Genomic DNA, 23,712 nt, shown 5'->3' on the forward strand with positions numbered 1-23,712 from the left:
ACACATTCTTACATTACCTTTCATTTAGCTGAAGCTTTTATCCAAAGTGACTCAAAGTAAGTGCTTTCAACCATGAGGGTACAAACCCAGAACAACAAGAATCAAAGAAGTACTATTTCTTCAAACAAGCCAAACTACAAAGTGCTATAAGTAAGTGTCATTTAAGTGCTACTGAATTGTTAGTTTAAACACTTATTCAAGGTATAGTCGTATCAGGTGGGTTTCTAGTTTGCGGTGGAAGATGTTTAGACCTCCTGCTGTCCTGATGTCATTCGTGAGCTCATTCCACCATTTAGGAGCCAGGGCAGCAAACAGTTGTGACATTTACAACATATATGAATAAATGGGTTTAATTGAAATAAACACAAATCTACAATTAATTCTATCACAACAAAATTAATTTTATTTCAAGGCACACAACTCTACAGCTTCAAACATTTAAAATGTGAGAAACTATAGATAAAAGACAAAATGGAAGTTTCCGTAACAGATTTCCATTTTGTTAAGAGAGGAAGATGTTTTTCAGAGACGACAGGGATTAACTTTAAATACACAGAAGCAGTCAGTGCATAAAACATGGTAATAGTTAGATAATGACTTAGTTGTTGAATTTAAAACACACAAAGGTGTCTTAATGTTTCACATTGACCTTGTATGTGGATATTGTGGGGAAAATATCAGAAAAATGATTCTGACTCACGACAACCTGCGCTTTTAAAAATAAGCTCAATTCTTCTGCCTCGAGTGAAGGATAAAAATTGATAAAATGAAGAAACATTAGTTAACAACATACATAAGATTGCACATAATAAGCCATCAACTACTTTATCCTTCAGTTTACACGGTTCAGTCATAGTCGTAAGATACAAGATACTTTTATTAGTCCCACACACATGCACACACACACACACGACATGCAAGGGGGGAAATTTGTTCTCTGCTATGACTGGTGAACACAGGAGGACACACAGAGCAGTGGGCAGCCATGCACGGCGCCCCGGGGAGCAGGTATTAGGGGAATAAGGTGCCTTGCTCAGGGGCACTTAGACAGTGGGGTGGGGTAGGAACTTTGACAGTGGGGAACAAATCCAGGTGTTGTCCGTCCAGGTATGTTTTTTTTTTTTGTTGGAGTCAAACCAGAGACCACGTCGGATTTTCTGTCCATAGTCAAACTTTCTGCCACTAGTCCAACGCCTATCAGCGGTGGAAGGTAATGAAGATCATTTACTCAGATGTACAACTTAGAATTACTCATTCCAGTTTCCATCACAATAATACTCCATCAACAAATATTTAGGAAGTTATAATATTAGCAATTGCATCTACATGGACACCAAAACATTGACTATGGCCTTATTCAGAATAAGACAATAATATGAATATAATGTTGAAACACATTGCTAATAGAATATTCCATTCATAATCTTGGTGACTTGTTACACTGATGATGTCACATGTCAACATTGAGTCCACTATGTCATTCGTCTGACATTCCCACTAGAATTTTAAAACTCCACACTGGAATTATTTAATTCCTGATACTGTCATTTACCCGTCTGAGAGTTTTCTGTTTGGTTTTAACAAACTTTCAACTCCTCTGTATTTACAACTTGTTTACACTCAAATCCAGGACACATATGATTAGTTGGTAACTGTTGCATGTCCATGACAAGAAATGCATTGAAACCTCCAATGGGACATTATAATGAGATTAACACATAAACATAATGAGACTAAAGTCAGAATACTCCATAGTTCTTAGTTTGATAATTGATTAGTCTGAGTATGATCTCATTCAGGCTCAATTCATCAGAACATGCCCTTTACATGCAGTGCCTTATTCTGATTGTCTTATTCTGGTTAAGGTCAGAATATTGGTGTCCATGGAAACGTGTCTGCTAAGATATGAATTCACAAGTTGAAGCATGTGAAGACATTTTACTCGGAGGCTGCAGGGAGACACTGGCTCAGACATTTGTTCTCACATACAGAACTTCCAGAACATTTCATCTGAATATCAGTTTAGTAAAGGTCTGAAAGCAGCTCAATTTCATTTTGATATCCTGACTTTACATAACATAGTTAAATAATATTTCTGGACTGTTTTTAATAGTTTGGTTAAAAAAAAATGCATAATTTCTTCCACCACTTTGATAGTATGAATTGAGACGGGCAGTAACTGAATTATTTTTCTCACCCATCTCATATTTTTAATACCATACAGCTACAGCCTGTACAGAGGTGGTAGCTCAAAAAAATAAATAAGGGACAATATAGTGAGATTATAAAATGTCTCAGCTTCTGCCCTAAGCTCTACTGTTGTGAATTCAGGGATGAACAGTCGAGTTGTTCAAGGCACCGGAGACCAGATGTGATGCTGGAGCTTCATCAGCTGGACGGAGGTCGTGGTTTTGCCTGCGTTTGCTCCTTAGCAGAAACACGAAGAAACCACTGAACAGAGTCCTGTGAAGTTTAGAGGAGGGCGGGGGCACGACTTAAGAAAGAGCTCAATTCATTTTGGGGCGAATCTTGGATTTTTTTCTTCCGCTCGGTGTTTCATAGTGAGGCAGACTGATGGCCTTGGTCTTCATTCAGGGGTTGATTAAGAGAACTTTCATCTCTTTCTGCTACACTAGAGACTTTGACTGCCCTTGAAGATTCAGTCTCTGTGTTTCATAGTGAGACAGACTGATGGCCTTGTTGGAGGAATGTAAATCTCTCTAGTTTGGCTTTTCATTCAGGGGTCGATTAACAGTCCAAGTCCAGCCAAGACCACAACAATGATGGGGGAGCAGATAACTGCAGCCAGCTCGCCTTGAGACAAAAGTCCCTTGTTGTACATTGGGTTATAAAGAGGGTCGCTCTCCTCTTCATTGATTGGGTTCTTCATCCTGCACGAGATCTGTTTTACACGCTTCGTCTTCGTGTCATTGAAGAAGAGGTCCATGCTCTGCTGCTCCGGCTCCCACTCACCTGAGTCCTTCTTCCAGCTGTAGGTGAGGGGCTGAGCCCCGGCCGAGTCTCCCTGACAGGTGAAGTTACATTTGCTGGATGTGGGGCCGCATGTCAGAGTCCTCACCACCACCTTGGGCTTGGTCACCCTCTTGATCACTTTAGCCGTGTACACTTGACTCTGCTGCCGGTTGTTGATCTCCACCGTGTATTCCCCCGCGTCGCTTTGCGTGGCATTGTGGACGGTCAGTTGTGCGGTGCTCTGGTCCAGCTCGGTCCGTCCTTTAAACGACCTGTAGAACTCCAGCTCATTATTCCTCCACTCCACCACCAGGCTCGTGTTGTGGGTCCACACGACGCTGGTGATGACGTCTTTGTGCTTCGGAGGAGTCAGGACCAGGGGTTTTCCCTCCTCGAAGTACAGTGGACTTTGGCCCAGCGCGGAGCTCGTGAGGGCGGCGAGCAGCAGCACCGTGACGGGCCCGGAACTCGAGTGTCCATCCATGTCCGCGACTCAGAACCTTTTTTTACACTGACACCGCCCTTCTCCGCCCAGCGTCGAAACCCCCGGGTCCTGATCATCCATGGTCCTGATGGTCAGTTTTCAGATGGACCGAGAATAAACCGGAAGTAAAAAAGGAGCATTTAGCGTGTCTGTTTTCTATCCTTTTTCTGATTGGCCAACACTTGTGGCTTCCTGTCTGATTGGTTGGAATATCTATGGGAATAAGAAGCAGGGTCCTGAGATGAACCTGGTGCAGGCAGGAGGTTCCGACCAGACACCGGAAGCCGGCCGTGCCCTTCACAATAAGCAACAACACACAACTCAAGAATTAACTGACACTCTTAACAATTAACTGTGTGTGTGTGTGTGTGTGTGTGTGTGTGTGTGTGTGTGTGTGTGTGTGTGTGTGTGTGTGTGTGTGTGTGTGTGTGTGTGTGTGTGTGTGTGTGTGTGTGTGTGTGTGTGTGTGTGTGTGTGTGTGTGTGTGTGTGTGGGGTTGTGTGTGTGTGCCCAGTGTTTGTTGATGAAGCATATACAGAGTGGGTAGGCGGGCAGCTCCACTGTACATGGCCGCGTTGAGCGAAGATCGACACATTCTTACATTACCTTTCATTTAGCTGATGCTTTCATCAACCCTGAGGGTACAAACCCAGAACAACAAGAATCAAGAAAACACTATTTCTTCAAATAAGCCAAACTGCAAAGTGCTATAAGTAAGTGTCATTTAGATAGATGGATAGATAGATACTTTATTAATCCCGTGGGAAATTTAAATTTAAGTGCTACTGAATTGTTAGTTTAAACACTTTCAAGGTATAGTCGTTTCTAGTTTGCGGTGGAAGATGTTTAGACCTCCTGCTGTCCTGAGGTCATTGGGGAGCTCATTCCAGGAGCCAGGACAGCAAACAGTCGTGAAATTTACAACATATATGAATAAATGGTTTGGATTGAAATAAACACAAATCTACATTTTATACTATCAAAACAAAATTAATTTAATTTCAAGGCACACAACTCTACAGCTTCAAACATTTAAAATGTGTGAAACCATCAATTACACGGACACAATTGAAGTTTTCATAACAGATTTCCACTTTGTTAAGAGAGGAAGTGGTTTTTCACAGCAGACAGGGATTAACTTTAAATACATAGAATCAGTCAGTGCATAAAACATGGTGATAGTTCTGTCGTCGCCAGGCACTAAACTTGACCTCGCCTCCGGCGATTGGACAAGCGTGTTTGTTGATCCAGGATTTGAGAAGGAATAATTAGACACTTATACATGAAGTTTTGGAAATTGAACATTTATTGTAAAACAATGATATACTTACAGAGAGTCTCTTGGGTTCTGCTGGACACGTCACCAGGTTCACTGGATCATGTCGAGAAGAAGCCCCCTTCATCCTAAGTCCACAGTATTTATAAATAAACAGGGTGCAGCACAGAGGCGGTTCTTTTTCTTGAGGGAATTCAGTTATTGGCCAGATGTATACTGTTTCCTCAAAGTGCAGTTTTTTGCAAGCACATCACTTGTAAGGGAAAACTCAACCGACCAGGGGTCCAACTACTGTGGCCTTGGCAAACAGGGAGCTTGCCACAGTGGACGGACACAGCAGATTAAACATAGAGGAGGATTTCATATCTATTTCTCACCATGTTTTATGAAGCACCTCTTTGTATTAGCTCTGGCACGTCCTCTCTCTTTCCTGAGCACCCGTCTGACTCGCAGTTTGTTTGAGGAACCAACTGACGTAAACATGTTTTTAGTTACACAGGTTACAGTGACAGTTTATTCTTTGTATTGTGCATTACTGATTATATGGACTATGCAGCTGAAATTATTCATAGGATACAGGTAAAATAAAGTCACAAGATACAGAGAAACATAGATATGTCAACATAGTTCGGTTTATTAATTGGTTGTTGTATTTAATCACACACATGCGTCTTAATGTTTGACATTGCCCCTTTACGTGCATATTGTGGGAAAAATATCAGAAAAATTATTCTGACTCACGACAACCTGCGCTTTTAAAAATAAACTCAATTATTCGGCCTCGAGTGAAGGATAACAATTGATAAAATGAAGAAACATTAGTTAACAACACCAATACATTGATTATGGCCTTATTCAGAATAAGACAATAATATGATTATAATGTTGAAACACATTGCTAATAGAATATTCCATTCTTAATCCTGGTGACTTGTTACACTGATGATGTCACATGTCAACATTGAGTCCTTTATGTCATTCGTCCGATGGTTCCTCAGCTCTTCGTGCCTGTGCCTGATTTAAATTCGATTCATTAAAATACATATCACAGCACATTTATTTAGAGTTCAGAGTTTTAAGACGATTCTATTCCTTCGACTCAAGTTTCAGACGGACCGAGATTAAACTATAGTCTGTATATATAATGGACGAAGGGTCCGTGACGAAACCTGTTGGTTTCTGCAGACCGAGAATAAACCCCGAAAGTAAAAAGGAAGCCTCTCGTGAGTCTCGTTTCCATACCTTGCCTCTGATTGGCCGAGTCTGGTGAGTATCATGTTGAGCCAATCAGAAGAAGGGTCAGAGCGGCCCCCCCCACACACACACACACACATACACAGACACACCACCTCGGGTGTGGTTATCATACAAAAATCATGAATAAGAGGGAAGCTATTTAGGTTGAAGTCATAGGGCGGAACATGTTAACACAGAAAGAAGATCCAGCTCTCTGTTATTCACACATGCTGATATTTTCAGAAACCAGTGAACCACCTGAAAGCATCTGTTCAGTGTCCAATCTTCAGCTTCCCTTCGAATCATAAGCAGTAAAGTCATTGAACTTCTCCAATTTGAAAAGTACTTTATGTATCATATTCATGGTCTGTGTAGAGGGGAACTGTTTCACTGAAATTAACTCCCTCTACTCTTTGTTTCCTTCCTGAGCTGCGGCAGAAAAATGAGAATAGATCAACTGGGTCTGATGCATCTGTCATAGAACTGAAAGCCTAATTAAAAAAAGATCAAAGCACATGGAATATTTTGCTCAATAAAGAAATGGAAAAAGGTTGAGGATAGCTTATGCCCTTTTAGTGCATGAGTAAGGACGGTTTCTTTATAATTTAGCCTTCATGTAACATAAATACTATCAAGTATATTGCATATAAATTACTTTTTTTTATATTGAAATCATTATGCAGCCAACGAGCCGTCAAACTAACCATACTCACTGGACTGAAGCCTGAGGCCCATGGGACATTAAGAGCAAGCTCTAATCGTGGCAGCAGTCGCTCATAGAGGCAGTTGTGGTGTCAACAGAAGCTGCCCCTGGTATGGAAGGGAAGGTGTCTTCGATGCCACTGTTTGGAGGCAGCTGTCACCTTTTTTGCATTTTCCCTCTCGGAACCTTTGCACATTTGTTGCAAATGGCAATCTTATAGTCACTCTCAGAAAGTACACAACACGCAGACACAGACGCAGCCCTCAGCTCCAACGCAAACACATCACGGTGGTATGGACAGCTACTGATGTATGATGTCATAAGCGCGACCAGGCACGCTGTGTTTATCAGACTTTTAAAATCGGCTATAATTTCCGACAAATAAATATAAAAAGGGTCTATTTTTGAGTCAATATATACACAGAATTGTGCGTCCCTACTTCCTGTGAAGAAACTGAACTGAGGTTAAACATGTCCGTCTTTCATGCAGCTTTTCAGTGTCCCAGCACAATGTACCTGAACTTGAGCTGTTAGAGAGACTGTAAATAACCCAACAACCTCCTGCTTCACAAGTGAAATGACAAAAAAACATTTGACAAACATTTAGTGTCAAATTGTTTTTGTTTTCCAATCTGCTAACATGTAGGAGGTGTGGTTTATGAGCAATCAAGACACTTTGGGTTCACTTATGGGAACATGTTTATTTACAATTAAACAGAAGCGTACCCGTAACTCGCTCAGACTTAATTATCTTAGTTGAAAAAACAAACAAAAGGAATAAAACAAGTATAAATCTCTTTATTTTTACAAGCAACTTGAAAATGTCGGGACAATCACGGTGCTACAACAAGAGACAGTTTACGACACAGCATCGTAATGTTTAAAAAGACAAAAAGATTAATATTTGAAAGAGTTTACCGATGACAACATTGTTTAAAAGAATAAAGTTAAAACGGTTTTAGTTCTGGCAGCGGAGCGGGAGTCTGGATTTCTGCGGCGTCAACGCAGCTTCGGCTTCTAACACCTTCTGTCGGCCTTGGATCCTCATTTCCTTCTTACCGCCCTTCTGTTGTTGGGCAACAGGAAAAAAACAGTCATCAGTTTTTAATCATCTGCAGAAATAAAAATGTAACTCCTCCCCAAACAAGCAGACATGTTTCAGCCTTTGGTTTTAATAAACGTTCTCGCTGCTCACCTTGAAGAAGGGAAGACGTTTACTCTCGTTGAAGACGAGGTTCTCGTCCACGAATGACGGCTCCGTGGCTAAGCTTTCGTTACAAGTGCTCAGCTCGTCCTCCAGAGAGTCCTGGATGGAACCAAGAGGAGCAGCGTTAAAAACCAACAACAAACACAGTGAAATGAAGCCGTCGAGTTTTAACTGAGGTCACGTGAAGCCGATTACATGAGGAATCGCCATCTATGCAGACGAGTAACCGTCACTGAGGAGGAAAAAGGAGAACTTACACGTTCCACCTGGCTGAGTCTGTCCTCTTCTTCGAGCTCCTCCTCCTCGTCCTCCTCCATGGCTGTGAGCAGCTCCTCCTGCTGCCTCCTCAGGCTCTCCAGGAGCTCGCCACGGCTCTGAGACTTCACCAGCTGCTTGGGATACGAAAACTGCCGCCGCTGAGGGGTGGCACCTGAAGGAGATAACGGAGCCGGTTTTAATTTCTTTCAGATGGGCACAGGGTGGATTTGATTTTGGGACAAAACCAAACATGACAGCAGAAACAGATGGTGGTTGAAGGTTTTACCGGTGGGAACATCCTGCTGCAGCTCGTCCTGCAGGAAACCATAAACCAGCTGTTGGCTCGTCTCCACGTGGTCGCGTAGCTCCGCCTGCTGCTCGTCAAGAACAATCCTGTCTGAGGAGTTCTGCTCCTGCACGGCCACGAGAACTCGCTTCACCTCCTGCTGCCGACACGACAGCTCCTCCTTGGCTTTGTGCAGCTGTTTGGTGCAGCGCGTATCAACGCTCTGGAGGAGGATTCCATTATGGTTAAATTTCAAGATGTGGAATCTTCCAGGTGATGTTTCTCCGATGGTGACTTTTTTTCTTACCTGCCGCAGGTTCTGAGCTTCAGTGACGCTCTGTCTCATCAGGGTGAGATGTTCCATGGCTCGTGTCTCTGCATGCTCCCTGGCTCCGGAGCTCCACTGGACGTTACGTTCCACCAGACCTGCAGCCACACATCAACACCATTAACACCAACTCACCCTGAGCATCCTGCAGGTTGTGAGTTCACATGAGGGAACGATCGGTTTGTCGTACCAGACACAGAGTTGTGGAGGTGGGAGCAGCAGCCCGTCATCTCCTCCAGCGTCTGTTGACTCTCGTCAGCGCTGAGACGCAGTGAGGAGGCGAGGGATAAGGAGGTGGAGCAGAGGAGGTCCGCCTGGGTCGAGGCCTGATGCTCCACTGTGCTGCAGCCGCTGTAGGACGAGGACGTGACATAAATGAAAAGGTAAAACAAATGTTAGAATTTCCTTCTCTAGGTCTGATGATTTCGTTTTGTAGTAGTTGGATAGAAGGGGAAACCTTCTTGTGTGTGACTCACGTTCTGATGCTCTGCTGGAGGTTCTGCAGAGGTTTGAGCAGCGCTCTGGAGGACGTGCACAGATCAGTGTAGTCGCTCTGGGTCTCCAGGGTCAGCAGGTTGAGCTGGTCTTGCAGACACTGGATGGTCTGCTTCATATTCTGATGGAGTGAAACACAGTTACGTCAGTTTTTACTCACGTTACAAAAAGGTTTGTCAGCGATAGAATCAAACCTTTAGAAACATGACAAACTATACTCTTCTTTATTTCTCAACAATGTTTTTTTTGAGGAAGTTGCCGTGTCAAATGAATGTCTTGCAAAAGCTTAGAACATCCTAAGTCTGAAGAAAGAGGCAGAACTACACTCTGAGGGAAGTGCACCAACTGTGACAGACACTTCCTGCTGCGTGTCACCAGTGTGGAGAGATCTTACCGTCTGGTGTTTCTCCTGCGCTCGTCTGATATTGTCCTCAAGCAGCTGGTGCTCTGTCTGCACGGAGCTTAGACCCTGGACAGCGGCCTCCCGCAGCCCCCCCAGCTCCCGAACCAGGCCGCTGAAGAACACCCCCATCTCCTTCATCTCCTCCACCTGAGAGCGTGAAAACAAAGAGGGTTACAACAGGAGACCTCTCAAATTGGATTTCATTGAGATATTTGATCAATTAGACATCAGAACACATTTATGTTCTCACCTTGTCGGCCAGAGCTCGCTGCGCCTCCACAGACGCCCTCAGAGTGTCACTGAGCTCCTTCACGGCTGATAAGCCCATCAGAGTCCGAACCACCAACACCTCCTCCATGTCCTGTCGATGCTCCTCCTGCAGTCACACAAGAGAACAAGCTGAAAAACTCACATCAGGGAAAAGCTGGAAACACACTGATGAACACCAGCTCAGGCAGAGGAGGAAACTGTTCTGGAGCAGTGCGACGTTATGAATTGTCAAACAGATACAACCTGAGGACAACTAGCGTTTCAGAATCGTTATGACCATAAATGAGTTAATACTCAGATAAACACATTAACCGTCAGAGTAGTTAGTCTGTTTCTCACCAGCATCTGCAGCAGACTGTCTTTGTCCTGCAGACACAGCGCCTCCTGCTGCTGCACCTTCTCCTGACAGCGAGCCACGCCCTCGGCCACCAGCGGCCCCACGCTGCCCACGAAGGACTCCACGGTGGTCAGAGCTCCTTCCAGCACAGCCTCGTTCATCACAAGTAAACCATCTGAGCAGGAGACAGGGTGGAGGGTCAGAGACGAGTTGTGCGACTGTTCTGGGACACTACACTGTGAGCAGAGCTCTCGGGTCTCACCGATGGCGTGCGAGTAGCTGCTCATCATGTCGTGGTGTTTGGTTCCATGCTGCTGAACGCAGCTCTGCATGCTGCTGAAAGCTCCGTCTATACGCTGAGAGAAGGTCTGCTGGATCTGCCGGTTGTGGTGCTCCACCTGACATTTAGAAATCAAGAGCGTCAACATCTCAGGTCAGGAGGACATCATGTGAAAAACGTAGGGCAGTGGAGAAGAAGGGAAGCGGTGTTGAGTTAATTAAGGGGAAATTATAAATGACTATTCAGTTAAGGGGCGAAATAAATTGTCAATTCATCAACTATTTAAACAAAATGAGAATAATCGTCCTTGAAACTGCAGGACTGTGAATCTTCTCCATAATATTCAGTGTAACAAGCAGTTGAGTGATTTGAGTGTCTTGTGTTTGACCTTTGTCTTCCTGTCCAGTTTGTCGTGGAGACCGGACACGTCGCTGGTGCTGGCGTCCACCGTCGTCAGCAGCTGAACAAGTGGAACCACAAAAGCACAACGACGACAACAGTTAAAAAGAAGAGAAATATAAAAAGAGATCTCACTCACATTGATCAGATTCTATCTTTGAGCATGGTTAAAACCTGTGCTACAGTAGCTTCAGTGATGCGTGTTCGTACCTGGTCAGCGGTGGCGTACAGGGTTTCCTGGACTGAGCTGAGCTCCGAGCAGATGAACTCCTCCTGACTCAGCTTCTCTTTGGTCTCCTGCAGGTAACGGTTTGTTTCCTCCAGCCTGAAAAGAGACGTACACGACACTTCAGTTTCACAAGCTGCTGATTTCCCAGCTGGATGCTGCTCTCGTACAGCGACGCCTCACCTCTGCTGCTTCTGGTCCAGGTCCACGGAGCACTGCTCCAGTCTGGTTCTACTGTCTGTGAACAGCTCCGTCGCCTGCAGAGGAGAAAACGTGTGAGCACGACTTGTACGTGATGCTCTGATGATTCATGACACAAGTTTTAGCGAAATGGAAGCATTTCTCTTTTTTTTCTCTCTCGCAGCATCTACAACGTGATATATATAAATTAATATAACCGTTGCCTCATCACACGTCGCTGCTGCAACACTGAAGTCAGGATTATTAGAACACAATGTAAACACGTGGTAAAAGTCTCATCACCTTCTTTAGCTCCTCCTCCATGGCACAGATCCGGTCTGTGTACTCTACTATCTGCTCCTCGTGAGAGGTGATCTGACTCTTCATGCTCCTGAAATAAAACACACACAAGAAATAAATTATATGAGGGAACACCATTTCAAACACATTCTATGGATTAAATACATGTGAAGCTGCAGTTACAGAGAAGCAGCTCTGAACTCAGCAGCTGTGAGAGAGATAAAGGATGTTGTCCAGTACAAGGAACACCACCTGTGACCTACTCAAAGTTTTCTGAGGACAGGTAAACTCCGTTCTTGTCTCGAGTGGTGGCCAGGTCACGCTTCAGACGTTCGATCTCCTCCGTGTACTCCTGAACACAGACACAGGCCGATGAGAAGTTACACCTGTGTTAATAGTTGAGCTTGACATAATCTCACACTCGTACAAAGTCTCCGAGCTGGTCTACCTTGATGAGCGTCCTCTTGGTGAGTTTCTGGTTGACCTCAGGTTTGTTCATGATGTTCTTGGCCCTGCAGGCGTACTCCAGTGTGCTCAGCGTCTCCTGCACAGAGAGAATCACACTGGTGAACACGAGCTCAGGCCGAGGAGGAGACTGTTCTGGAGCAGTGTGACGTTATGAATGATCAAACAGATGTGCAGAGACAGCAGGACATACTTCCAGGTTGCTGGATGAAGGCGACACGGTGGCAATGATGGACGTCTTTGTCCGTCCTCCCAGCGAGTCCTGCAGGATCCTGGTCAGCTTGGACTCTCTGTTAGAACAGAAGAGAGGTTTCAGATATAAACATATGGTTTAGGAACATAGTCTAATTTTTTTCCCCACCAAAACCTTTTTTACACCTTGAACAAGAAGCCACAACTGGTCAGTTTTTTGTATTAAATAAAAAAATTAAATGAAAACACGTTCTCTTGTTGACATCAAAGCTGCTCATATATTAATTTGGTTCGACCTCTGACAGTTTCCAGTCTTCATGCTAAGCTAAGGAGCTTCTTATTATTTATACTATTCATCTAAACTCCTGCAGGAAAACCAAAAAAGTTTGGTTTCCAAAAAACAACAAATTATCCCTTCAATAGTTCTGACTGATTGTCAGAAACCCTCTGGCTCTAATCTCTCCAATGTGAAGATTTGTGGTTTTAGTTTTTCTTATCCAATATTAAAAAACGAAGGAACGAAGACAAACAAAGGAATAGAAATGTGTAAATGCACATTTGTGTTGTTTTCATCATTTAGTCTTCTTGCGTTCACACAACATAAAACAACCCTGTGCTTGTTACCAGCTGTTACCTGTACGGGACGTGCGGCCTCTTCTCCACCAGCGCGGTGATCACTCGGCCCAGCGTCAGCAGAGACTGGTTGATGTTTCCGGCCTCGCGAGCTCGCTTGTCCACCGCGCCCGAGCGCCCGATGTTCTCGCTGCCGGCGAGGTCCACCTGCAGAGGGCGGACGGTTAGTGAGGAGGAGCTCTTAGAAATGTAACCATTGAAAAGACGTGTGTGTGTGTGTGTGTGTGTGTGTGTGAGGGTAACAGGTGTTTAACTGTTTGATAATCCGCAGGATGTTGTCGATATTCTTGAATCTACAAATCCAATGTATGATAAAGTAATCACAGAAGCTCTTTCAGAGACTTCCTGAATTGTAAGGTTTTACTGAGAGATTTGAAATGAAACTTATTAATTTACATGGTAAACCTCTTTTATCAAACATGAAGGATTTATACCAGGTTGAGTTTCCCGATCTTCACCAGCTCCTCTCCTTCCAGAGTGATCTCCTTCATGTGGATGGTGACGGAGAAGACGGAGTGGGAGCGACTGCGCAGACACACAAAAAAAAAGAAAGAAGTGTGAACGCGACACAAGCATCCGAGGTGATTAAATACCGTCCACAGTTGTTTGCTGACGCTGACCTGGAGTAGGCGTTCATCAGAGTCGAGGCCGTCCTCCTCTTGGCGGATCCTCTCTCCAGGATCTGATAGACTTCATCTTTGTTGTGGACCGTCACATCCTCCAGGCCCTTCACCACCACGCCACGCTGAGATACACAACACAACACAGGGGTCAGGACAGAAATCACATGAACAGCAGCAGCATCCCTGTTTGGGCTGCAGGGACATTTTAATTGAATAAAAATGTTTTATCCAAATTTAAGTCTCTTTGAAACTAAAGAGCCACGTTCCAGGTTGAATCCTGTGTCTCTGGGGTAATTTTCTCTACCTGAAACACCAAAGATCACTCAGAGCAAAAAGGAAAACGCTCCACAGACAAACAGCAGTTCAATGTCTCCCTCTCTGTCGTTGGTCACCTTGTTGCGCGGGTCGTCGAACAGCTGCAGCCGCTCGGTGACGTCTTCGCTGGGACTGAGCAGGTCGAACAGCTCCTCGTTGTAGATCTCCAGCAGCGAGACCTTGACGGAGAATTCGGTGCCGTTCTCAGAAAGTTTCTCGAAGATCTGGTGCAGCGTCCGGGGGATGATGCCGGCCAGAGGATCCTAACAACGCAGAGGAGACGTTCACTCGATCCATTCTGTGTTTAAAGACCTCTTTTAGAAATCGTACGCAGGAGATGTGAACTCACCTCCTCCCAGGTGAACTGCTCGTCCGGACTCCTCTCGCCCTCCATGGTGAACGTCTTTCCTGTTCCTGTCTGACCGTAGCTGAACCACAGCAGAGGAAATAATCTCTCAACAAATCCCATTATGAAAAATCTAAATATTTGACTCCAAAAAGAAACAAATAAATGTTTCCAGTACAAAAGGATTAGATTTGATCACATCACTGGTCTGTTGTTGTAATAACGTCCACAACTATGTTCACCTTGCTGTAGTAGTAACACATTCATGCCTTTACTGAACAATTCAAAACAAACTTACGCAAACACGGTGCAGTTGTATCCCATGATGACTTCGTCCAGAATGGGACACACGACGCTCCGGTACACGTCGATCTGCTTCGCTGCCGGACCAAACACCTGAGCACGGAATAATTCAATTTAAAAAAGAAAAAGAAAAGGCAGAAATTATGTAATGATCCTCAGTGGACACATCAGGTTCAGGTAAATTGGGACTTTACGTGATGTTTCTAACACTTCATCCACTCACCATGTCGAACGTGTAGGTCTTTCGAGCTGACTTGTCGTTCATCCCTCCCGTCTTCACCAGCACCTCCTTCCTGTTCTGATCGCAGTCGATGACGCCGTGGGACGACTTCCGCTCCATTGTGTTGAACGGCCTGAAAGCAGAACCAAGCAGTGAGGACTGATCTGACAAACACACACAACAGGATTTCAGGTTTATCCAAGGTGAAGTCTGATGTAGATTAAAATTCAAACAGAACAAAACAGGAGTAAGAAACAAATCTGCATCAGAAGCTGCCGGGTTTGAGAAGTATTTGTCTGTCAGTTCTGTGATGCTGTGTGTAACATTTCTGTTCATTACTATTAATTTTTTTTACCTTTTATTCTGATTTTATTACCCTCACTGTGTTTATACAATGCATAACCAATATATTCAACTTTTTGTTATATTGTTTTTGATGAAAATCTTTTTGAAATAATTATTGATATTGTTTTATTGCTCCGTCCTAAAGCGGTAATTTTGCGTTATCACCAAATATATGCCTCAAACTTTCACTGCCCTTTATTCATTATATAATCACTGAGACCAAATTAAACATGTTAATGACACACAGGCTTTACAAACTCTCATGTCAGTGACAAAACACAGATTAAAACAGATCTTGATCCTGTCGGTGGAATAAGTCTGAGCGACTGTAAACTTTAATATCAAGATTAAAATGTCCAACAGGACAGAAAACAGTTTATAAACCAGAGGAAGATCAACTATGAGTGAAACCTCAGTGACATCAAGACAATCGTTTTCACAGCAGTCGATAATGATGATAATAAATGTCAGAATTATTATTATTATTAATTTCATCTGGCTTCTGCTCCCTAGATTGTGATTTTACACAAGAAACTTTAATTTTGTGTTAAACCTCCTCTGTGTGTGTTTGTCACTCACGTCACTCCACTCCACTCACTCTATTTGAACCATTTCTAACGGGAAATAAAGTTTTTCCCACTTGCTCGAGCATCATCCTGAACCACTACACTTTAACACGGCTCTTTACAAACCACACAAACAAACACACACACACACAGAGACAGACGGACACACACACCACCTGTCAGGTCGCAGCGGACACACACAGATGAAGTTAACGCAGAGGACATTACAAAGTGCATTTACCTGCATCTGACAACGACCTGGATGTTTCGTCCCTTCTCGTCTCGCTTCAATCCGCTCAGGTTGTGCGACGCCATGTTTGGTTCTGCTCCAGAGAAACACACAACGATCACGCACTTTTAGCCGCGTTCCCCGGTTCAAACGACCCGTTAGCGTTTTTAAAAACTCGCCTCTCGCTCAATGTGATGGAGCGAGACGCTAGCTTCGTTAGCTTCCGCCGGCTAACACCCACAGACCCGCGGCAACTCGGAGGAACTCACCCGCTCGCGTCCTTCCCTTATCGGCCTCTTTTTTAACAAAGTGTCCGTGAATAAAACGCGTAATATACAGATATATATATATATATCTTCTGCGTGTGTTTTTCTTTTCTCCCGCAGCTCACACTTCGCTTCTGTGGCGCTCACAATCCTCCCGACACGCACTGTGTTCAAACTGTACTTTTAAATTTACACCGGCCAATAGTAGAGGAGTAACGGACAAACAAATTACGCTATTGGTCAGGATGCGCACGTGACGGTGGCACCGCGGAGCATCACGGGAGGTTGAAGCAGTAAAAAAAACATGTTTTTGGCCGACAGGTGGCGACACTGTTCCGAAAACTGTTTAATGTGTGTTGGTTTATTATTTTTATATCTAATATTAAAAATGGACTATTCTCTACAAGGAATTTATTATTTATTATTTTTGTATTTAAAATTTAACATGTACTGTTCGCTACATATTATTTATTTATTATCGTTTATTCTATTCTTTACATATTATTTATTCTGTGAAATGATATAAGAAGCAAATCAAAACTCATTCTTATGCAAGATTTAATGATAAAAAGAGCAGATTCAAATTAATGTAAATTCTGTTTTATTGAGATTCGAATATAAATATATATTTCCTTGGACGTAACATTATTTTATTATTATTATTCTGCGTCCTGCTGATGCTTCTTGGGAAATGTGGTTGTTCCGTTCCTGTACCCTCTGATCAGAAACCATTTATCAGCAGGAATCAATATATTTACTGATGATTATCACATCTTTTAATTCACAGATCAGTTATAAACCAATGGAACAATGTTTGCGTTGCCATGTTGTTGAAAATCCTCCTCAAGCTTTAACTTTTGCTCCTGAACAAAACTGATTATTAATAGTTCACACCACAGTCGCTGAAATGACTTGATGTATTATAAAACCTTTGAATGACAATTTATTGATGATTATTATCGATCCTCTGTTTTCACAACTCTGAAACACATCTGAAGATCCATCTCTTTTCTTTGGCCTCTGAATTATCATCATAAACCAAACTCTGCTTTTTATTTATTTGTATTTTATTGACTGTTTGTGTTAAAGTCTAATTAAATATTGTAAATATTCGACACTTAAATTAATTTAAGAATAATCCTCTCCTTCGTGTCTGTGCTTTTAATTGATTCTGTCAATTTTAACATTTTTATCTGCTGCATAAAACTGAGGGTGAGAAAACTCTTAATTCCCATTAATTACTAAATAAAAACACACAAACTTGTGAGTTTCACATAATTTTGTTCCTGTGGATCCAGAAGAGAGAGCGTACAAATAATGACATAAATAAATGAATAAATATGTTTTATAATTCAAATGAAAAAAGCACAAATTCTCAACATTTTTTTTTCAGTTTGACGTTCAAATAAATGTAAAAAAAACACACAAAGGCACAGAACAAACATTTAAATAAATTTCAACCTGAACACTGATGACAAATTAAATAACGAACAAATAATAGTAAAGTATGAGATGATCTCTTATGTCTGTGCACTTTCTGTGTTTCAGGTTTACGAGGTGACCGCAGTAATCCATCTGGACCGTCCGCCCACTCAGCCCTGATGAGGAGGAGGGGGTTGCCCTTTCTGCTCTGGCAACCCCTTTAACACACTCACAGACACACACACACACACAGGCACAAATACACACACACACACACACACCAACACACACACACACACACACACACACTTTTTGTTATGTCAGTAACAATGTGGCCTCGGCCTCTTTTACAGTTTCTAAATTATTCTGTGTTATTTCTGTGTCTGACATCCCAACATGTAATTTAACATACAAACATGTAATGGGGGGGGGTTTAGGGTAAGAACCAATTGTTCTGTCCTCTTCTACAACGTGGTCACGATATATCTCGACACAGTGGCGGCGTTAATATGGCGTCTTTGTTTGGTTCAGTGTAAATAAGCTAAGTCAGCAGAACGAGGGGCCCTTTGTTTAAAAGAGACTTTCGACCATCACAGAAATTCACAGAGGCTCAAAGTCCGAACAGGCAGGTCTCATCTTATCGTTGAATATGTGTCATGTCAGATAAAAACCCAACCTTTCCCCCGAAATAAGATTCAAAACTTTTATTTTCCAACTTCAGATGCTCAAGGTTTAATTCGTGTCGATGCAACAACTTTTTTGGTCTCCACCACCTTTCAGCTGCCAAACAATCCCCAGAGGAACCTTTACAGGAACTCTTAGAACCAGGAAAAACTTCTGACTTGGAAATACATTTTGATTTAGATCCATTGATTTTCTTTTTTCTTTTTCTTTAACATTGTCAGATTCTTTTAAAATTTTCACTGATTTCTCAGAGAATGATGAATGAATCTTGAGTTCTTAGGGGACTGATATTTTTATTGTGTGTATAATTTGTTGCGGATCTCAAAACAATCTGGATCTAGTGAATGTAGTGTTGGTGGAGGTATGAGCTCTACTGAGTGAGGATCTAGTCTTGAAACATCTTATCTTAAAATCACATCTAACACTGTTCACGTCTTTCAGAGGTGGTAAAGTAAAGTAAGGATCAAACTAGTGATGCATTCAGAGAAATCGGGACGTTACAGCATTGATGACGACGTGATAAAAATAAATCTGTCAGGAAACGTTATCAAAAATGATGTTTTTAAATGAACAAAAGCAGAAACACTGAAATAAATATTAATATGTTTGCTGAGGACCGAGGAGAAACAGTGATTACGATTTTTAATGACTAAACGGCTTTTAAAAATAAAGTTGAAGGTGTTTTTAAAGAGTGGATGTAGCAGCGAACTGCAGTGAGCAGGAGACAAATCGAGGAAAAGAAAGTGAAATAGAGAAAACCGAGGTGTGAGAGGTCAAATATCTTAAAGCTGCTCAATGTTTTTTTCTGCTGCTCTAGTTTAATGTGACTGTGGTGATACGAGAGGTCAAAGGTCACAGGAGACGACCTGATGTTTGAGACACTCATGATGAAAACATCCACTCTTCTCACTTCACGAGTCAAACATCCTAGGTCCCTGCTGCAGAGGGAAATCTGATCTGTTTTCGTCTTTATCATCATCACCACCATCCCTGCTGTCGTGCTGGTGTGCTGAGCAGCAGCTGCCTTGCTCCAGGACGAGGCAGGGCTCTGCTGCTGACCCGAACACCTCCGGCCTCCCACGTCCCGTCACAGAAACATCTCTCTGCTGTCCGGAGAAAAATCCACTTCATTACCATAACAATTTTAACTGTGAGGGTGGAAGCAAAGTGAGGTGGGAACAATCGTATTGTTTCTCCCCCCCACTCTCTCTCTCTCTCTCTCACTCTCTCGCTCTCTCTTTTTGTCATCGACGGCCCACTCAGACCCCGGGTGACGATGACCCTTTCCGGGGCCGAGCCACAAACCCAGAGGAGCGGGTAACTCTGCGGTCGCACAGGGTTTAGGTTTCGTTCACCTCCGGCTGAAGATCCTTCTCCTTCATATTTCTTTCTTTCTTTCTCTTTCTTTCTCCCTCTCTTTCGATCTCTTTCTCCGTCCATCTCTTTGGGGAACGAGGAGGAGGAGGAGGCCCCAGCGGACGTGGTCTTGGTGGGACCCCTGACGGAGGAGCAGAAGGAAATCAGAGTGAGTTGTAAATCCACTTTTCTTATCTGGGACGTCCAGGAGGGAGAATCTAAAGTTTCATATTTAGTTTTACAAAGAAAATAATGAATTTACAGAACAAATCACATTGTGTGACGTCACAAAAATGAGATACAAGTGAGAAAAGTGTATTTCTTTGTTTTAAAGTTGATTTCTGTCCATGTGTCGTCTGATAATCAACTTTTACATGAAATAATCCTTGTTCTATTCAGTAGTGTTGTGTACATGAGCAGGAATAATGTCAAGTTAACTACATTAAAATATCTGTGAGTGAAATCAGGTCTTTTCATCATAAAATTCTATGTCACAAACGTCAAGCAGTTTCTTAAAGATGCAAATGATTTGAGTTTCTGAGAGAAACATTCAAAATTGTAAATATTTGATTAAACATAAAGATTCAAAGATCTTCATCTCATTGCTGCTTTTATTCACCAACAGAAAATATCTCTTGGTTCTTTGGGCAAAACAATCAAGCTCTGGAAAACATTCTGCTTCAATAAGAACAAAAAGATTCATTGATTATTTAAACCGAGAGAATATTCAGCAGAAAGATCTACATTGAAAATAAAAGTTCTCTGCAGCTTTCATTGGATCTTTGGCTAATTTATTTTCTCCATGAAATTTAATTTAAGTGTATATATTGTTTTTTGAATTGAACGTTTCTGCAGAAAGTAAAAATATCTGAGATTTCCTGCTGTGACTGAGTTCAAACATGAATCCAACATGTAAACCAAAGATGGTCGCGGTGTCATTCTTGTTTCCATTGTTGTACAACATAAATTAATATAAGATAATAAGATAATAAATTATTCATGTTGTTTCTGATGTTCTATTCTATAGCCTTTACTTTGATTCCTATTTATTGATCACCTGACATGACACACGTATAGTTTTCATTCATTCATGCATCAGAACGACAGAAAGTGCAGCTTCACTCTTCGTGTGGTTCTTTATGAAATGTGTGATGTTGAAGCTAATCATCCTGAGATCAGTGGACGAGCTCAGCCCGGAACCCGCGACACTTTCTGCTCCCCCAGATAATGATGGAGGGATTCACTGCGGCTCATTGATGTGTCTGTCTATTATCCCACACTCAGCAGTCAATACATTTCCCATGAATATGCAATCGCTTCCACCGACTGTCGGTGAGGTCATCGTCCCCCGAAACCTCCAAAACCTCCAAAACCTCTAAACCAGAACTCACCCTCCGGCCCGTCGAGAGTTTTATTCCAGAAATAACAAACAAGAAAAACATCGGAGTGATTTACGATGTTTTATTCATCGACTGCGTGTCTGACCAGGTTAACGTGAAATAATTGAATTACACCTCAAGTTAAATCTTAAGGTTTTCCTCAGGAATCTTTTATTAAACGTTCATTTCTCCTCTTTCGCGACCGAACTCTGGGTTTAAATCCAGATTTTCCATCGCTTTCGCTGCAGGAAAATCCAGGATTGAGTCATTAGCCGATTTAAAAAGAGACGCCTACAGTGGTGACAGAACATTCACGTGATTTATGGCGTTTATTTAAAGTCTCAGCGTCCTTTGTTGAACGTTCAGTCTGAGTCTGGTCGCGTCTTTCAGAGGACGAGGATTCGTTTGTCAGAAAGTGACTCTGTGTTTTCCTCCTGAGAAAATTTAAGTCTTTGCTTTAGTCAAAGAAAAAGTAAAGTAAAGTAAAGATGAAACTAGTGATGCATTCAGAGAAATCAGGACGTTACAGCAACGAAGACGACGTGATGGAAGGAAATCTTTTGTGAAACGTTATAAAAAAAACTGATGTTTATAAATGAACAAAAGCAGAAACACTGAGATAAATGTGAGAAGTGGATGTAGCAGCTAGCCGCAGTTAGCAGGAGTCACATGGGGGAAGTGAAATACAGAGAACCGAGGTGTGAGAGGTCAAATATCTTAAAGCTGCTCATTGTTCGTTTCTGCTGCTGTAGTTTAATGTGACTGAGGTGATTCAAGAGGTCAAAGGTCACACGATTTGCAGATGATGACTGCAGTAACACAAAACTTCAATGTGGAGAAAGAAACAAACATTTTGTTGGTTTTGGTCGTCGCTCAGGTTCAGAATTGGAAAGGAGGCAGCGAGCAGGCCCGACTCGACCCGCGCGTCGTTCCAGGGCGAAGACAAAGATCCATATTAACAAAAACGGCATGTGACAGATGATTAATCGGCGTGGTGGGGTCTGCCGAGCCGCCGGACCCCCGGCTGACACCCAGAGCCACCAACACAAAACCACGAACCCCCCAGAGCCTCAGCAGCCCGAAGGAGCGTGGGCGAAGGGTGGAAGCAGGGCACCGTCCCCACGGAGCAGTGTGTGTGTGAGTGTGTGTGTGTGTTAGTGTGTGTGAGTGTGTGTGAGTGTGTGAGTGTGTGAGTGTGTATGTGTGCGTGAGAGAGTGTGTGTTTGAGTGTGGAAAAAGAGAGATTTATTTGTGGGTTTTTGTTCGACAGATTCTGACAGACAAAGTGTGTGTGTATTTTGTGTGCGTGTGTGTGTGTTAGTGTGTATCTATATGTTAAAAAGAGAGAAAGAGAGTGTGTGTGTGTGTGTGCATGTGAGTGTGTGTTTGTGTGGGAGTGTTCATGAGTTGAAGCGCCAGAAAGAGTGTGTGTTTCCTTAGTGTGTGCATGTGTTTTCGTGTTTGTGTGTGCGTGTGTGTGTGTGTGCGACACACCAAACCCCCATCTGCCACAGGGTGGGCGGTTCGCCACACAACGACAATACACACCAACATTTTTGTATCAGTGGGCGTTCAAAAGGCTCAGAGAGCTGCTGTCCTCCTGCTCGTCTCCACAGCTCCGAGATCAGCAGAAGCTTCATCTACGCTCAGATTAAAGAGAATTTAAAACCTGAGTTCAGTCTCAAACGTCCAGATTCAGTCTGTAGCAGCCGATGAAATCCTGTCCACACTTTGTACAGATGTCAGATTAATTTTTATCCCCAGAAAACTAGAAGAATAATAAAGTTATAAAAGCTTTAAATCTACAAGGATCAGCAGCAGCAGCATCCACACAGAACCAGTGAGAACCAGTTAACATCAAACACTACAGGAAGCTAATGGGCCACAAGCAGAACACGGCTACACAGAACGGAGAGCTGGTTAAAGCACTTCAGGCGGGAAGGTTGTTGGTTTGAATCCCAGTTTGTTTGACTGATTGACTGTAAGTGTGACTGGTTGCTTGTCTCTATGTCTGTCCTGGGATGTGCTGCTGACCCGTCCAGGGTGTATCCTGACTCAGCTGGGATTTGACCCAGCAACCTTCAAAGGAAAAGCATCATAGACAAAGGATGGGATGGATTTATGACACAGAACATTAAACAGGGCCGAGGTCTCATCACAGCAGTATTACACAATGAAAGTTGGTGGAAGGATGTTTCATGAGTCAGGAGAGAGCTAATTAAACGTTGGAGCTGATCTGCATCCAGGGTTTTTATCACTTTCTGTAAACATTTCCAAATGTTTTACAGATTTCTTGGAGAAGACCTAATGAATCATGACGTTGGAAATTTTATATTCAGAGGACGGATATCTAAGAGTGTGTTTTAGTGCAGATACAATTCAAAGGACTGTTTTGGCTCAGTGGAGACGAGTGGTGCTCTATTTTAATTTGAAGAGAAGTTCGAATGAAAACAGACAAAATGTGTTTTAAAATGTGGTTTTGTCTTTTCAAGCACTCATCTTAAATGCGTGTGTGTTTAATAGGACAAATTCTGAATGTGAATATTAAATATAGGAAGTGGATTTCATGTGAACCTCATGAACACCTCACAGTCTGTACACGTGATGCTCTCTCCTCCATCAAACACTAAATGATACACAGGTTGATTTTCTCATTCGGTGATGAAATTCTCTCAGTAATCGATGCATCAAAAAGCGAGTCTGCTCCTGACAGAGAGCAGAGGAGTC

General features: G+C 42.8%; 2 protein-coding genes and 1 long non-coding RNA gene across 4 annotated transcripts; 1 reads left to right on the forward strand and 2 right to left on the reverse strand.

The window, feature by feature from the left end:
* Window positions 1-380: 380 nt before the first annotated feature.
* Window positions 381-3,712, reverse strand: LOC128453688 (CD48 antigen). Its single transcript, XM_053436722.1, has one exon. The coding sequence runs from the start codon at window positions 3,455-3,457 to the stop codon at window positions 2,738-2,740; it is 720 nt and encodes a 239-aa protein (XP_053292697.1). The 5' UTR covers window positions 3,458-3,712; the 3' UTR covers window positions 381-2,737.
* A 3,738-nt stretch (window positions 3,713-7,450) lies between these two features.
* Window positions 7,451-16,312, reverse strand: kif11 (kinesin family member 11). 2 transcript variants are annotated; one of them, XM_053436720.1, is made up of 27 exons: window positions 16,148-16,312; window positions 15,891-15,972; window positions 14,742-14,871; window positions 14,514-14,611; window positions 14,219-14,297; window positions 13,947-14,132; window positions 13,552-13,676; window positions 13,366-13,456; window positions 12,933-13,078; window positions 12,300-12,396; window positions 12,090-12,185; window positions 11,905-11,993; window positions 11,645-11,732; window positions 11,345-11,418; window positions 11,146-11,260; window positions 10,925-10,996; window positions 10,519-10,654; window positions 10,259-10,431; window positions 9,900-10,025; window positions 9,641-9,796; window positions 9,228-9,367; window positions 8,942-9,102; window positions 8,731-8,849; window positions 8,424-8,646; window positions 8,137-8,309; window positions 7,868-7,978; window positions 7,451-7,738 (listed from the first exon to the last, which is right to left on the reverse strand). In XM_053436720.1, the coding sequence occupies exons 2-27, from the start codon at window positions 15,962-15,964 to the stop codon at window positions 7,631-7,633; spliced, it is 3,186 nt and encodes a 1,061-aa protein (XP_053292695.1). In that variant the 5' UTR covers window positions 15,965-15,972; window positions 16,148-16,312; the 3' UTR covers window positions 7,451-7,630. The 2 variants fall into 2 exon arrangements, with proteins under 2 accessions (XP_053292695.1, XP_053292694.1); XM_053436719.1 differs by having other exon boundaries at window positions 7,451-7,741.
* LOC128453689 (uncharacterized) lies at window positions 8,745-12,376 on the forward strand. Its single transcript, XR_008341532.1, has 3 exons — window positions 8,745-9,134; window positions 11,239-11,449; window positions 12,160-12,376. It is a non-coding gene; the product is annotated as an uncharacterized LOC128453689 (long non-coding RNA).
* Window positions 16,313-23,712: the final 7,400 nt, after the last annotated feature.

Source organism: Pleuronectes platessa, chromosome 12 (assembly GCF_947347685.1).
Source record: "Pleuronectes platessa chromosome 12, fPlePla1.1, whole genome shotgun sequence".
NCBI lineage: Eukaryota > Metazoa > Chordata > Actinopteri > Pleuronectiformes > Pleuronectidae > Pleuronectes > Pleuronectes platessa.

Coding starts and splice junctions, on each gene's coding strand:
- LOC128453688 (XM_053436722.1), bottom strand. CDS start 3,457: ATGGATGGACACTCGAGTTCCGGGCCCGTCACGGTGCTGCTGCTCGCC.
- kif11 (XM_053436719.1), bottom strand. CDS start 15,964: ATGGCGTCGCACAACCTGAGCGGATTGAAGCGAGACGAGAAGGGACGA. Junction 12,186..12,299: donor CTTCATCCAGCAACCTGGAA/GTATGTCCTGCT, acceptor CTCTCTGTGCAG/GAGACGCTGAGCACACTGGA. Junction 10,432..10,518: donor CAGCTACTCGCACGCCATCG/GTGAGACCCGAG, acceptor TCTCCTGCTCAG/ATGGTTTACTTGTGATGAAC.